Source organism: Brassica oleracea, chromosome C8 (genome assembly GCF_000695525.1).
Source record: "Brassica oleracea var. oleracea cultivar TO1000 chromosome C8, BOL, whole genome shotgun sequence".
Lineage (NCBI taxonomy): Eukaryota > Viridiplantae > Streptophyta > Magnoliopsida > Brassicales > Brassicaceae > Brassica > Brassica oleracea.
Window position 1 is genome coordinate 29,491,546 of NC_027755.1, and position 16,176 is coordinate 29,507,721.

Consider the following 16,176-nt stretch of genomic DNA (forward strand, 5'->3'; position numbering starts at 1 on the left):
TGGGGAGTGTAGGTCATAACTCATCGTTGACTTCCAAGAGGTGGAAAGGTCATGTATTCAGTGGCGAGACGTGCGTAATGCAACCGAGGAAGTGTTATTATTATTTATCGTAAGTGGGAATTTGATATATTTCTATCTTCTGACTGAAGCATATTAACACATGGATTTGACTTTGAAATCATCAATCACTTTGATATTGTGTAGTTACTCCGTTTTGAATATGTTTGGTGTTAACGTTATACTTCTCCAACTAGCTAGGATGACCTTTTTAATTTTAAGTACTCTCCAACCACTAAACCAATTGATTTTGAACCACTGTCAAATGAGCTATGTTCACATGTTGTATATGCTTTCATCGTTGTATAACTAAGTTTCAAAAGGATTTGTACAAGTCTATCCAAAATAATGAAATTTTATCAAGCATCATGCAACCCCCAAGAACACTGGTGGTAGTTAAAGCTTTTAGCTCAAATTGCAAAACGCGCTTGATGAGAGAGTCTTGATTACATTTTGAAAGAAAAAACATAGGATTACTGTTTGGAAGATGTTGGTTGGCAATGACATCAGTAGAACATAGACCAGTAATCAACCTTTCAGCTATCATACAAGTCCTTCAAGGGGGAACCCTTCTTCGATTCCTCTCTCCATGATCGCTTTCTAAACCCAAACATAACAACAACAAACTCAAAATCGACGACCAAAACAATAAATCTAAGAGTAGTAAAGTGTACCTGGATTAATTCAGTGATCATTCCAGGTCCTTCCTCGAACCTTTTCTCCTTCCATTCAATCTCCTCTGGTTTTGTACAAGCCAATGCCTCCAATGAACCAACCGGTACTTTAATCGTCCCAACGTGCTGCAGAATCCTCAGACTACCTACATACAGTAGAGTTCTTCGGATGATTAAAATTATACATCGTTTTAGATCAACAATCAACAAGTGAATCTGTTGGACCAAAAAAAATATATATATATATATATATATATAAAAGCGAGATATAATGAAGATGTACTTGTAATGAAGGCTTCTTCCCAAAGCTCACGCTCAGACCACGAAGGTGCTCTCTCGCGGTATGGTATTCCTTTGCTTATGCATACTCTGACAGTAAAGAAAACAAACTTTCACTTACTGATCAGGAACAGAGCGTTAAGAAGTTCAACTTATTATTTCTTACTCGATGACAATTTCTCTTATAACTCCTGGAAGCACACCGTCAGTTACAGGTGCAGTCTGCACTTCATACTCTCCCAAACTCTCACCGTAAAGACTGCCAGATGATGACTTCTACAATGAGACATCAAATCATAAGTTTCTTTTAAACAAAACATTAAGAACAAAGTCAAAACTTTTCTCTGTACCCTGCGACACACCACGAAGAAGTTAGTGACGCAACCCTCAAGCAAACGATCACCATCGTTCGACAAAAGAAGCTCAGTAGTCGAAGGAGGTCTAAACTTCTCCAGAGGCTTCCTCAACCTGCCTAAACCACAACCCGCCAGCTTAATCCCCGACACTAAGCTATCAGAATCAGTACAATAAGCTAAGGGAGAGAGAGAGAGAGAGAGAGAGCACAGTACCTCACCCAGTCTGAGTACTTAGCGTTAGCAACATCTCTTCCATGACCAACCAAAGCCAAACTCGCAGCCTTTTCACCAACACCTAAAGAGTATCCACCTATATGCAACCACACATCTAGAAAATCCACAACCTTTTCATCACCCAACCTACTCAACTTCTCCGCATTACCAGTAACAAGAACCGTCACCGCTAACTCTTCTCCACAAAGTCTCCCCCTTTCCTTCACTACACCACATCTCATAGCCTTGCTCATAGACCCATTGACTAAATCGTAAATACTCGACTCATGAACGGTTTGATTCATCCAGACCCTCGATGACGACCCAGAGCTGAACAAAAGCTCGGGCTTTGAATCCAAAAGGATACGAATCGAGCTGGAAAGCCGCTTCACATGTCTCTCCCAGAACAAGAAGGTAGTGCCACTGTTTATCGTTCTCGTCGTTGTATAAGCACCTGTAAAAATTCAAAGTTTCAAACTTTGCTGCAGTTTCTCTATATATATCTTCCATTTGATTGCGTACCGGGGAGAGATTGAAGGAAGGTAGCGACGGGAGGAGCCTCCAAAACGACGCCGTTGTGGTAGAGAAACCTGCAATTCGACATTTTTCTTCTTTCTCTTGTGTAAATTGAAGCGCACATCTCTTTAATTAGATATAAAAAAATTAAAAAAGGAAAAGCCCAAAACGACGTCGTGACACTGAGACTTTCATTAAACCTAGGGTTTAAGCCGTTTCGTTCTTCTCTCTTTCTTCTCCGATCATCTTCCTCTGCTCAGTATAGAACACAAGAAGTTAAAAATGCGATCTTTATTAGCTTTCAGAAAAATCCCACCACCGTTTCTTCTTCGTTGGTTGATACACAGTAAACCCTTTTGCTCACAGTTTCGATTTCCCAAAGAATCCGGCAATCCAAGCCCACAAGCTAACGGATCCGCTTCCGACGAGAATCCACCCACCTCCTCCGTAGTAGTAGAGAATCTCTCGACTACAAAGCCTGAACAGAAAGACGAATCGCGTGTAATCGACGCGCTTCTAGACCGGAGGAACGATCCGGAATCAGCTCTTCGGTTCTACAACTGGGCTAGACCTGGAAGTTTCGAAGTCGGTGACTCCTTCTGGTTACTCATTAACATTCTCGTTAGCTCTCCCGAGAGCCACGGACGCGCACGTGACTTGCTCCAACGGTACGTGTCTTCAAGCAGTCCGATGACAATGCCAAAGGTCTTAGTCACTAACTTGGTAGAATCAGCGAAGTCGTTTGGGTTTGAAGTAAAGGCGTTGCCTTTTAGTTACTTGTTGAATGCTTACACCAGAGAGAGGAGGACTGATTACGCTGTGGATTGCATTAATCTAATGATAGAGCTAGGTTTGCCTCCTTACGTTAGATATGTCAACAACACTTTAAGCGCTTTAGTGAGAATGAACTCGATAAACGAAGCTAAGGAGCTCTATGGTAAGATGGTCGCTACTGGTCTTGTTGCTGGTGATAAAGCCACAGCGCATTTACTGATGCGAGCGAGTTTAAGAGAAGAGAAACCCGAGGAGGCTTTGGAGGTTTTTAGTGAAGCTATCGAGAGAGGAGAGGAGCCTGATGGTTTGCTTTATAGCCTTGCTATCCAAGCTTGCTGCAAGACGGTTAATTTGGGTATGGCGTTTGGTTTGTTGAGAGAGATGAAGGAGAAGAAGAAGCTGTGTGTCTCGCAGGAGACGTATACTTCTGTGATAGTGGCTTTGGTGAAGCAAGATAAGGTGGAGGAGGCGGTTAGGTTGAAGGATGAGATGGTGAGCGAGGGGATACCGATGAATGTGATTGCAGCAACGAGTCTGGTCAAGGGACATTGCAAGAACGGTGACTTGGGTAGCGCTTTGGAGATCTTTCGTAAGATGGAAAGAGAAGGACCGTCTCCGAACCGTGTTACTTTCTCGGTTTTGATAGAGTGGTTTAGTAAGAACGGGGACATGGAAAGAGTGCTTGAGTTTTACAAGAAGATGGAAGCTTTAGGTATTACTCCTTCCGCCTTTCAAGTCCACTCGGTGATCCAAGTGTGTTTGAAAGGTCAGAGACCGGAACATGGATTGAAACTCTTTGATGACTACTTCGAAACCGGTACTGCAAACATCTTCATTTGTAACAGTATGTTGTCTTGGCTATGCAAGCAAGGTAAGATAGACGAGACTAAAGACTTGTTAAGGAAGATGGAGAGTAGAGGTCTTGGACCTAATGTAGTTTCTTACAACAACGTGATGCTTGCCCTCTGCAGAACGAAGAGGCTGGACTTGGCTCTTACTGTCTTTTCAGAAATGCTGGAGAAGGATATAAAGCCTAACGACTACACTTACTCCACTCTGATCGACGGGTGTTTCAAGAATCGTGATTTTCACAACGCTTGGGAAGTCATCGCTCAGATGAACTCTTCCGATATCGAAGTCAATGAGGTCGTGTACCACACGGTTATCAATGGTTTATGCAAATCTGGTCAGAGTTCTAAAGCGAGAGATATGTTGGAAGATCTGATGAGAGAGAAGCGGGTTTGTATCGGTTGCATGAGTTACAACACCATCATCGATGGATTTATCAAAGAGAGTAGAATGGACTCTGCCGTTGCAGCTTACAGGGAGATGTGTGGCAATGGTGTTTCGCCGAACGTGGTGACTTATACATGTATGATGGATGGGTTATGTAAAAACAGTAGAATGGATCAAGCGCTGGAGATGAGGAAGGAGATGAAGAACAAAGGTCTGAAGCTTGATGTTCCAGCTTATGGTGCACTTATCGATGGGTTCTGCAAAAAGGGTGAAATGAAAAGTGCATCTGCTCTGTTCTCTGAGCTCTTGAAAGAAGGGCTGGATCCAAACGAAGCTGTTTACAACAGCTTGATATCTGGATTCCGTAATCTTGGAAACATGGAAGCAGGGCTTGATTTGTACAAGAAAATGTTGAAAGACGGTCTGAGATGTGATCTGCGGACGTACACAACGCTGGTCGATGGGTTGTTGAAAGAAGGAAACTTGATCATGGCCTTTGGTTTGTACACAGAGATGCAGGGGTTGGGTATTGTGGCTGATGAGATCATGTGTTCGGTTATCGTAAACGGTCTTAGCAAGATGGGACAGTTTGTGGAAGTGGTTAAGATGTTTGAGGAGATGAAGAAGAATGATGTCACTCCAAATGTGTTTATCTACAACGCTGTGATTGCAGGACATTTTAAAGAAGGAAACCTTGATGAGGCTTTTAGACTTCATGATGAGATGCTTGACAAGGGTCTTGTACCCGATGGTGTTACATTTGATATTCTAGTGAGAGGGAAATATGGAGAATCTCAATGTATTGGTGTAGAAAGTTTGTAGCTGCATTATTGACTTATTAGTTTAGCTTTGGCTTCTCAATAATCTGGCTGTGTTTATTAAAAGCTTTGGAGGGGTTGCAGGTTAAAGCCGTTAAGTTACAAGATTAAATTAGTCTATTCTTTTGATCAGCTTTGCTCATAAGTCATAAGCAATGGGTTTGCTTTGTCATTCTTATGGCATAGTTGTGCCTATGAAGGGTCAAGCTTTGACCTGGGAACTTATAATACTGTTGCATTCCTAGGCTAGTGTTGTGAGTCTTGTGACTGTTGTCTTTCTTCGGAAACTTCTTTCTGAACAATTTTTTTCCTTTCATGTAAGCATTGACAAAGCAAGCTATGTGTACAAACCTATTTTGGGATTTTGATATTATGGATCCAGGAAAATTTTAAACAAGAATGAGAGCACACCTTACCATAGACTCAACATATATATAATATCAATTTGTAAGTTTTTACAAAATACATTTCATGCACAGGAATAATGACAATTGAGAATTGGAAAAAAGGAAGGTTTTGTAAGAGAAAAACTTAACATATAGAAATTAATTATTGTCAGGAGTTCAGTTATTCAAATAAGCGATGAAAATTTTGATCATAGTTCTCATATTAAAATTTTACATATTGCCAGTTTTTAACAACCTATAATTAGATTTTCATTAAAATGAAATTCCACCCAAAAAAAATCTCAAAAATAATTACGGGAAAACGTTTGCAGATGCGATCATGAATCGAACCAGATCGAAACATTGCTATTTTGATGAGAACTATATTAAATAAATTTATTCCATTTGTTTCTATATCTCATGTATTTCTATTCCACTATTCTTTTTTACAGCTTAAACTATTATCTTTGGATCTGGTTGGTTTCTTCCACACTACTCTCAAATGCAGCTTTCCAGTTGTTAGATAGCGTTTGTTGGCGTTTTACAACAATCACAAAAAATTCTACAAATCGATTTCAAACCGTTCCAAACCTTTTAAAATCAAGTTGGTTCTCGTAAGCTTTGCGGTTGGATAAATAAATTTAAAACATTTTGTAAAAATATTATAAAAATTCTTAAAATTAAAATATTAGAAATAAAAATATATACATTTTATATTTTAATTTAAATTCACTAACATATCATAATTTATTTTTAAAAACTTTATACTAAAATTATTTTTAGTATAATTTTAAAATTAATATATATATACATATACAAAATATATACATACATAAACGAAACAAAATATTCTTTTAAAAGTTCTAATATAAATCTTCAAAACAAATCTTATTAACATTATAACTTTCATTTAAACTATAAAAATAAATAATTAACGTAATATTGTTATTTATTATATTTTATCATAATAGTATATTTTTATGTTTTATAATGTTATAATGTGTTTATATTCGTAACTTATTATTAAACTGTTTCAACATCTCATAATCAACCAGTCACAAATATCTCGCAAACGTACCAATTTCTAACTGTTATACTAGTCGTACAAATCGTTTATTAACGCCATAAACCAAAACCACTTATATATCTATATACCTCTGCAACCGCACCAAAACCACTTATATCTATACACTTCTGCAAACCGCACCAAAACCACTTACATCTGTATACTTCTGCAGCTGCACAGCTGCGTTTCAACCGGCCAGCTCTTAGATTTCACAATCCCATTAGTTTAACAATTATAGCTCATTCCATACATGTTTTCAAAACGTTCCCATATTATTTATAAAAAGGACACAGCCAAGATAAAAGATAATACTATACTTGTGAAGAACATCAATACACTCGTCACAGTTCATAACATTATATTTTCTTATAACCCATTATTGCAATCACATCTTTGTGATAACAAAGTTTGGCGCATACTCGAGTTGAAGTTAGAACAAATACGTTTAATATTTGTCACTCATTATGGATCAAATTTATGTTCGATATACAAAAAATCAGAAGAATAAACAAAACACTTAAAATAGAGTAGTATATATCGATCTTATGGATCAAAACTAGTGGACATGGAGGAAGAGGAGGATGTGGTCATGGTGATAAAAGGGAATCCTGATGATGCTGCAACTGTCTTTAAAGGGTTCATGGTCGTCACCGGTAAATAGATCGGTAAGTGCTTACCGAATAAACCCATCGCGGATTGGTTAATACCTTTGTAGAAGTCGCTTGTTGTCATCTTTATATTTTGCGATGATGATGAAATGCCAAGACTTAATTCAAGATCATTGTGAATATTTCCTGAAGGAGAAAAGAAAACAAAAGTTAATGAATCAGATATACTGAAGTTGCTAAAAGACAAAGTAAAAAAGGTTAGCTGCTAGGGTTTGCTTGATCTAATCAAAAGTAAATGTGACATTTATGGTAAGGGTTATATAAATTGGTTTCACCTAACTTCATCAATCAACCTTACAATATCTAAACATTGTGACCCAGACTTATCCATTACCTTTAATAGGGGCACGAGACTTCATGACTCCTCCCTTTCCCAACTCATTATTGTATTTGATCGCTGCTGCATCCCATCCCCTGTGAATTTTCATGCACGTACGTATAATATCTCAGAGTTATTTACAACATAAGAATAAGTCTTTGGTTTCATTTTATTTTGTTAATAATGTGTTCATCTGTGACATTTAAACTAGATTAAGGAAAACCGTCCCCGATAGGACAAGTATCAAACTCGTAAACAAAAGCGACTAACTACTACCTCCATTTTTTTCAAAACAAAAAGTTTGCAAATAAAAAATGTGTAACATAAATGACTTTAGCTTGGTATTAGTTTTAGGGGAATAACTAAAACTTCGTGTAACATAACACTATCCATACGATTCACTTAGGAAAATAAAATTGAGTAGAAAAGATCGTATACTACTCAAAGTCTTTTTATACTGCTCAAAGTTTCATAACAGTTTTGTTTAGTGTGACCTAAGTTTTTAAAATAGATTATGTTCAACCATGTTGATATCTTAACAAAATGAGTAAAAATGGTTTTTAGATCAATTTTAAAATTTTATAAACAAGTTTGAAATATAATGTTATTATTAGTATTTGCCAAGTTAATGCCGTTTTTAAGTTGTAAAATCTATTTCAATTTGTAAAAGCTATTATTGCTATTACTATTTGTCATATTAAACTTTTGAACAAAAAAACTAAAGATATGTGATGATCTGATTGGATCAAGCTGAAAAAAATAGTTTTCCTTTAGAATATGTAAACAAATGTTTAAGTTTGTTCTAACTTTTCTTAGTAACTATGAAATTTTGTAGAGCTAAATGCTATCTTTTAAAAAGTGAGTGTTGGGCTTTATAATGGCAAGCAATAGAATAAAACAAATAGAATATGGACGAACAGAAGGCAAGTGGTTAGGGGAATATTGCCGTTCCTTTCATATTCCATCAACCGAGTGGGAAGTTTTTCCGAAGGTTTTTTTATCATAATAAATAGTAAAATTCAGCTAAGTAATCAGACAACAGTTTTAAACGTGTCTGAGTAAATATTAAATTTGTTAATTAAGGATCTTCAAAATTAAGATAAGATTGCATGTGTCTAACAATTACGAAAGTACTAAAATGTTTTCAGTGAAGTGTTGGTTAGATAAGAGTAACGGTACCTGTTTTGGAAGAGATGAATCTGATCGTGATGAGTTTTGAGTTGGGTGTTTTTTTGAAGAGTCAAGCCTTTATATTTGGAACTTCCTCTTCCGAAACTCGCACTTTCTCGCCTAAGTGTTTGCACAAACTCCACTTTATTCATATTCTTCATCTATATAAATGTAATTGAGAATTTAAGACCCACAATTAGTTCGACAAAACAAAAAACAAAAATATACTAATAGCGTATATAATATACACTTATATGTATAACCTTATCGAGGTCTTGTTTGTAATCCTCCACAACGAAGTTGATATCTGCGTCGAGACCACGGAATTTGATAGCAGCTCGGTCGTAGGCCCTGGTATACATATTTATATTCAATTATTAATAATCAACTAATATTTCTTTAATGTATCTTCAAACAATAATGTGTAATTTGACAAAATTAAACCATACTATAGCGGCGAATGTTCACACATAATATCATATATATATTAATTCTTTTACCTTGCTGCTGCGTAGGCAGTATCAAACCCGCCTGTTGAAACAGAACATTAGGTTAAAAACAGAAGAATGATAGTTGATACAATCAACAAGTTTGTGTTTTAAGCAAAGAAGAAAAGACAAGTTTGTGTTCAATAAAACGTGTATGATAGAAGTAACAAACATCGGAAATGAGCTGTAATAGTCTACTATGTTTTGTCTTTTACATAAAAATATAGGTATATTTAAAAATAAATTGCAGTAGTTGACGTTTTGTAAAAAGAAAAATCCTAACATTTACTTGTTAACAGATGTTGTCAGACAAAATATAAAAGTTTATAACAGGAATATGATAGCTAGAAAATCATCGTTTTTTTTTTTTTTTGAACACAGAAAATCATCGTTTATGCCTATATATAGACAGACACACACACGACGTAATTAAGAAGACGAAATAATTAGAAAGGGTTTGATATAAGTATATACTTACCCAAATAAACTTGCTTTCCACAATCCCTACAAAATCATCAAGTCCAAGAACATAAATTAGGGATTTATAATTATATAGCAATAATTGGATGGAATTAATTGTCAAAAACTAAACAAAACAAATTAATTAATTTTTGTAATACCAAATATGAGATTCCCAACGACCGGTGCGACGGTAAAAAGTGACGCCACGATACTGGGAGCTTCGTGACCTTGGTCCTCTTCTGCTCTTCTTTGCCACTTGCTGCTTGTTCCTCTGTAAAGACGACAGTCTCAACCAGTGACCGTCGTCTGCGGCGAACTCAATGTTCCGGCGAGCATCAGCCACGGGGAAAAGATCTCCGGTTTCTCTAGAAGGAGGAGGAGGAGGAACGACATCATCGTCGCGTTTGAGAATCCCAAAGGTGATGAAATCTTTTCCGGCGACGGAATCTTTGGAAGACGAAGAGGAGATGTTAGATTCTTCGTCACCGGCGGTTGAGACAAATGGTACTTTGCGATCTTGATCTTCTCCATAGTTAGAGAACATACCAAGACTGAGATCCAACATGGTCGTGTTCTAACAGCGTCGTATTGAATCGGTGTTTTCTTTTTCCGGTGAGATAGAGAGAATAGATGAGAGAAAGAGGATAAGTGGCAAGATGGGAGGGGGGGGCGAGAGAGAGAGGTTCTAAAAGAGGGAAGAAAAAGAACGTGGGACGTGTACACTGTGAAGGTTGCATTGGATACACCTGCCCTTTATTTGCCTTTTCAAGTTTCTCTTCTTTAATTAATTTCTTAAAAAATAATAATATAAATGTACTTGCCTTGCCGATGTATCGACTATGTATGTTAAAGCATAAAAATGTACTTGCCTTGCCGATGTATCGACTATGTATGTTAAAGCATAAAAATGTACTTGCCTTGCCGATGTATCGACTATGTATGTTAAAGCATAAAAATGTACTTGCCTTGCCGATGTATCGACTATGTATGTTAAAGCATGCGTACCGTAGGTCTTTTAGGTTGGGTCTCTTATGGTAATACGATCTCTTATCTTTTAACTAAAAAAAATTAAGAGACATCTTTTATATCTCTTATTTAAAAGACGTCTCTTAGTTTTTTAGTTAAAAGCTAAGATACCGTATTTTATATTACGCTAAGAAACCCAACATAAGAGACTTACAATAAACATACTCTTAGTTTTCTTTTTGTTGATTAAATATTGGAGAGGCCGTACGATGAGTTCTATACTTTAATGTTGTAAATTCAGCAAGTTGTTCAAAAAAAAATGTTGTAAATTCAGCTCGTTAGTAGAACCTAAAATGTAAATGATTTTTTTCATTTAATAAACTCGATCTAGTTCAAGTCATGAACATATAATGCCATCAAATAGGTAAAGAAGTTCAAGGTGATCAGGGGTAGAAAAAACATGGGGGATGATGCCATGTTGTAACCTTTTAGTTCTAGGTACAGACCTCGTATATGTTACAAAATACCATTGGTTTCCCCTAACATATTGCTATTTGGATATCATCTTATACATCTTTTGAGTTTTGATCAATTCATCAAGTTTTTAAAAACATATAAGGCAGCATGTAGAGTTTAAGGAAATTTATATTTAATGATGTTTTAATATCAATAAACCCCAAAGTCAAACCTTAAAGAATGTATGCATATTGAGATTGGTTGAAGAGTAGTTTCTATGTTTTTATAATTCCTTCAAATATTGTACTATTCATTGCCGAATAAATTGTTAATGTATGCTTGATTAATGTAGAAGTGTCTGTAAGACTAAGATTATAAGATCTTTTTGGGTCTAATGATTATAAGTTCTTCTTAGTTAACAAGTGTACGTTATTCTTTCCAAAAAACGTTATTTAAATGCGACAGCCTTATCGTCGACAAAATAAGAGAGGATAGAAGAATGAGATAGTATCGTCAATAATAAGATATAAAAGTCAACCTATGAAATTTTCAGCATCCTACTAGCATTATTAGTAATCAGTCGATTTATTGTGTATGTTAGTTTAAAAAGACAAAAGGAAATGTATATCAGTTAATACTCCATCTGTTCTAAAATATAAGATATTTAAAATAAATTCTATGTTTCAATAATTAAGATGTTTTTATATTTCTAAATACCTTTAACTTTAACTTTATCAAAATCTGTGTAACTAATCAAATTTAATAGTTTTATTTTGTAATTGGTTGAATAGTTTTAATTTATAGTTTTAATAATATATTTTAGATAAAAAATAATTTTCTTAATAAACAGGTTTTACCTAAAACATCTTACATTTAGAAACGAGGGAGTAGAAAGTTATTTATTTGGTTTGTAGAGTCGAAACTGTTAAATCGATGACAAAAATAAAATAATATATATATATATATATAAAAATTAATGTTTAAATATTAAATTAAATTAATTAGCATCAAATACGAATATGTCCACCATGGTAAATCCTAGTCCAGACAATCCATTGCCTTCATTTTGATGTATGTAATTTATGCAGAGGTTTGTTGAACTATTTTGACTATTTGTCCTAACTGATGTTCATAACAGCAACACAATGGGTATGTATGCGTGTCATACTTTTGCAGTGCCATAGGATACTGTCAATATATGTTTTTAGTTTAGTCACTTGTTATATATTCTGATCACATATGAATGTAACATAAAACTACCTGGTTAAGATGCATTTAGAGCATGCAGCGCTAAAAAACAAAAGAAACTACCGAAGACGAGGGATGTCACAAAAAGTTAGTGATGTAATAAAGAGGACTCAAGAAGACAACCTCCTAAAAACCTAAAAGCAAACTTGCAGAATTTGAGACGTTGGTCTTACTTACACAAACTCGACTAACAGATTCCTCTCTTCTGAGAATTTGTCCTCTACCATCAGGTCCTCCTTTCTCTTACTATACTTTGGTTCATAATGAAAAACCCATCTGAAGCTGCTTTTTGCGTTTAATTAGGTTAACCTTTTTAACAAAAAGTAATACTAATAATAATTACATACGTCCACTGACCAGCAACTAATGATTATCAAAGAAATTATGTTCTCCGTAATAAACGTATGTACCACAATTTATCGCAAAACTGCGAATAGCGACAAAACTTGCGTTGTTGTTCAATTGTTTTCTCTCTATAGTATTGTTTTTGTGCTCAAGGTATATGCCAACAAAACTAAAAACTCCAAACCTTCCTCTTATTATCTAGTCATGAGACTCATGACATAACTAAGAAAATTAGACACGACGAATTCATATATGCATATTTTGATTTTAAAAAAATGAAATTAAAAATGAGGCGGAACCGTAGTAGACGGGATAAAGTGGCTACATCCAATAAAACACTATACAAAGTATCTTATGAAATGCCCTTTTTCAAAAAAAAAAAAAGTATCTTATGAAAATGAAACAATTTTGTAAATTTGCATTAATCATGAACAATATAAGAAAGGTTTTTTAATATCACGAAATCATATAACACTCAAGATATTCGCTTCCTCCCTTCAAGCATTCAATTGACAACAAATCTTATCAAATAATCAACCGGTCCACATATAAACATTATACGTTGCTTTATGTAGCGACATACCATCACCGTTCCTAAGTAATAATTAGAGGTCAAGTTTTTCTTTCTAATTTATGTCGTTTTGGCATTTAGCGACAGCAATTATTAATACATAGGTCCCTCGTGTGATCCCAGTATGAAAAAATCTAACGGTCAGGGATTTTTTTTGTACTTTGGGATCTTGGATCTCGCCGTACATATCTACAACGTGTGAAATATTTGTTTCTCTGTACGCGTCATTTAAAGATTCAGGACAACCCTTTCTCTATCGTTTTTTCCTTCGTCAAGATCGTTTAGCCCTTTTCTGAAAATAAAGACTATTATCACATATCATCAAAGTTTTAACCAGTCTCACACATTCAGTCCTCGATCTTTTTTTTTAGTAATGGGATTGCATCTTCAATTCCAACTAGTTGGAGGAACATAAAGATAATCTAGACCACAACATAAACAAATAATTTTAAATAAAAAACATAAACAATTGAGTAAATGTATATAGTCAATGAAATAAAGAATAAGAGAGAGGGTGTGATGTTTACACGTCGAGGTCCAAAATCAAGAATCGGTCCAATATGCCAACTAGCTACTATTTTTATTTATTTATTTCGAGTAAGAGAGAGAAACCTTAATGGAGACAGAGGGACAGTGGGGTTACGTCAATTGTCACATATTCAACCACTCACCAATCTACATCTCTTATTCAATAATTTTGATAGATTTGATGATAAGCTGTTTTACAAATCTCAACCGTTCAATTTACCAGATTGCCAATTTTAAGGAATCTATCCTTTCCTTATTTGGTAAGACTGTTATTTTTTTTTTTTCCACCAGGAGATATCTCTAGATTAGGTGAAATCGTAAAAGTAACTTTTAAATATATTTATCAAGTAACTTGCAGTGCACAATAAACTAAACTCTTAATTATTTTTAATTTACCATAATCATAATCCATTTTGGAGTCACGCACACTCCAAACCAATGTTTTTACGGATCTAACTTCTTTATGGTTGATCTATTATTAAATATACTAATTTAGCATAAACTTTGGTTTCCATCGCATAGTACATTCTATATATAATTTTAACTCAGTAATTAATTAACCATGCATATAGTACGTAGTTTAACTACAGTATCCATACCGTGGGAGGATCTTAGAATTTTGACAATGTATGCGAGCGAGAAACGACTGCTCAGATTAATAATTATGGGGGTGGGTTGTTGGTACAAAGATAAATCTTTAAAAGAGCGATAGAGAAACGACTGGAAACGCATGAAGCACGTTATAACGTTAAATAATTGAGGATTCAATTCAACCATATACTTTGATGATAATTAATGTCTTTGTCCATCAATAAAAATAATAAATTTTGGTTTAAACGTTTTTCGGCTTAATGTTTGACGCATATGGTTATACATAGGCCTGGACAAAATAACCGGAACCGAAGAACCGAACCGGAACCGAATCGAAATACCCGAAACTGGAACCGGACTAATATCCTCAAATACTCGAACGGTTCCTATATTTTTATATCCGAAATAACCGAACCGAACCGGAACCGAACCGAGAACCAAACGGGTACCCGAATATATAAAAATATTAATTATATATATATATATATCTAACATCACTGAATATATATTTTTAATTTAAAAATCTATTAAAAGTATCTGAAAATAGTTGAGGATAACTAAATTATTATAAAGTATCCAAACTACCCGAAAGTATCCGAAACTATCCGGATAGTTTTATCCAAAATATCCAAAGTAATCCGAAATCTCCAAATTTTTTATCTAAATCATCCTAATTATTTGATATTTTACCCTAAATAACCGATATTTTATCCAAATTATCCGAACTACCCGAACTATCCGAACCCGATCCAAATGAGAACCGAATTTTTTCCGGATATTTTCCGGTTCCTACATTTACTATCCGAACCGAACCGAACCCGAAACTATTCGAACCGAACCGAACCGAAAATAGGTCAAATACTAAATGGATCCTCCCGCTCCTATCCGAACTACCCGAAACCCGAAATACCCGAACCGAACCGAACCGATACCCGAAATGCCAGGCCTAGTTATAAAGGTGTGGGAACAGTTTTGGGCGACGTGGTGGCTGTCCTTCCTCATTTCCGAAAGCCAAAACTGATTCTTCTTTATCAACCAAAAAAAGTTAAAAATACCTCTCTCGAAACAAACACGTGCTCTTAACCATTCCTTTCAGTCCTGACAATTCGTGGTACCCTCTTTTGGTTCCTGCTGTAGAGTTAACACACATAATGATTAATGAAATAACTCAAACCGTGTGGTCTTCTAATTCAAGAAAATGGTTCACATGCGGAATAATTGTAGTACAACTATAGCGCAATCCTAATAGTAAGTAGTAACATAACCATATAGATGAATATGTATATGTAGAAATTTTTTGTTACTACTAACTCATATTAGGAAACTCGCTAGGCGTTACGCGTACGCTCGGATTGGGCCTAGCGCTGAATGAAAAAATCAGAGACTTTGCGGGATTTAATCGGTGACTTATTTTTAGATATATATTATACATCGATACAACAAAGATTACTTAGTGTACTGGTTGAGACTTCCCTTTTATGTCTATTAACCCGGGTTCGAAAGTGGGAAAAAAGCAAAACCACATGTTTTTAAATGAAAGGTAATTATGTCATTTACACGAAATATCTCCTCTCATGCCTCCAAATGTGAAAGAGCAATCTCCCAAGGACTCAGTCTATTTTTAATATTATTTTAATTTATTTTAAATAAAAAATTAAGCTAATTACTGATTTACTCCCAAACCTAATTTCCAGTAATGTGCCGCCGCCGACATTTCTCTTTCATTTTATTTTTCTCTATTTTTCTTTGTGATTTATTTTTTCCTCTATAAACTTCAGCCACCAAAACTTAAACATATCCAGCGATTCTTCTCTCATTCTCTAGAAAATGTGGCGGCTAACCCTGATATAACGTCGTAAGGTCACCGACTACCAAAACCAAAGAAGAAATCACAGCGGTTGGGCCTTTGATAATGGCGGAAAACACTACAAGAAAACAGCGGTATTCTGACGGACATTCCGACGGAAAATGAAATCCTCGGAATATACC

The 16,176-nt window shown here is 35.2% G+C and overlaps 3 protein-coding genes across 4 annotated transcripts; 1 reads left to right on the forward strand and 2 right to left on the reverse strand.

Moving 5' to 3' along the window:
* Positions 1-343: 343 nt before the first annotated feature.
* On the reverse strand, positions 344-2,189 carry LOC106309848. 2 transcript variants are annotated; one of them, XM_013746989.1, is made up of 7 exons: positions 2,102-2,189; positions 1,585-2,033; positions 1,361-1,501; positions 1,177-1,286; positions 1,015-1,100; positions 732-877; positions 344-657 (listed from the first exon to the last, which is right to left on the reverse strand). In XM_013746989.1, the coding sequence occupies exons 1-7, from the start codon at positions 2,181-2,183 to the stop codon at positions 601-603; spliced, it is 1,071 nt and encodes a 356-aa protein (XP_013602443.1). In that variant the 5' UTR covers positions 2,184-2,189; the 3' UTR covers positions 344-600. The 2 variants fall into 2 exon arrangements, with proteins under 2 accessions (XP_013602443.1, XP_013602444.1); XM_013746990.1 differs by having other exon boundaries at positions 1,361-1,478; positions 1,580-2,033.
* A 100-nt stretch (positions 2,190-2,289) lies between these two features.
* Positions 2,290-5,233, forward strand: LOC106307548 (pentatricopeptide repeat-containing protein At3g54980, mitochondrial). Its single transcript, XM_013744533.1, has one exon. The coding sequence runs from the start codon at positions 2,378-2,380 to the stop codon at positions 4,925-4,927; it is 2,550 nt and encodes an 849-aa protein (XP_013599987.1). The 5' UTR covers positions 2,290-2,377; the 3' UTR covers positions 4,928-5,233.
* A 1,583-nt stretch (positions 5,234-6,816) lies between these two features.
* On the reverse strand, positions 6,817-10,207 carry LOC106309498 (AP2-like ethylene-responsive transcription factor SMZ). The gene is made up of 7 exons (XM_013746533.1): positions 9,641-10,207; positions 9,499-9,524; positions 9,033-9,063; positions 8,796-8,883; positions 8,542-8,693; positions 7,378-7,457; positions 6,817-7,169 (listed from the first exon to the last, which is right to left on the reverse strand). The coding sequence occupies exons 1-7, from the start codon at positions 10,045-10,047 to the stop codon at positions 6,919-6,921; spliced, it is 1,035 nt and encodes a 344-aa protein (XP_013601987.1). The 5' UTR covers positions 10,048-10,207; the 3' UTR covers positions 6,817-6,918.
* Positions 10,208-16,176: the final 5,969 nt, after the last annotated feature.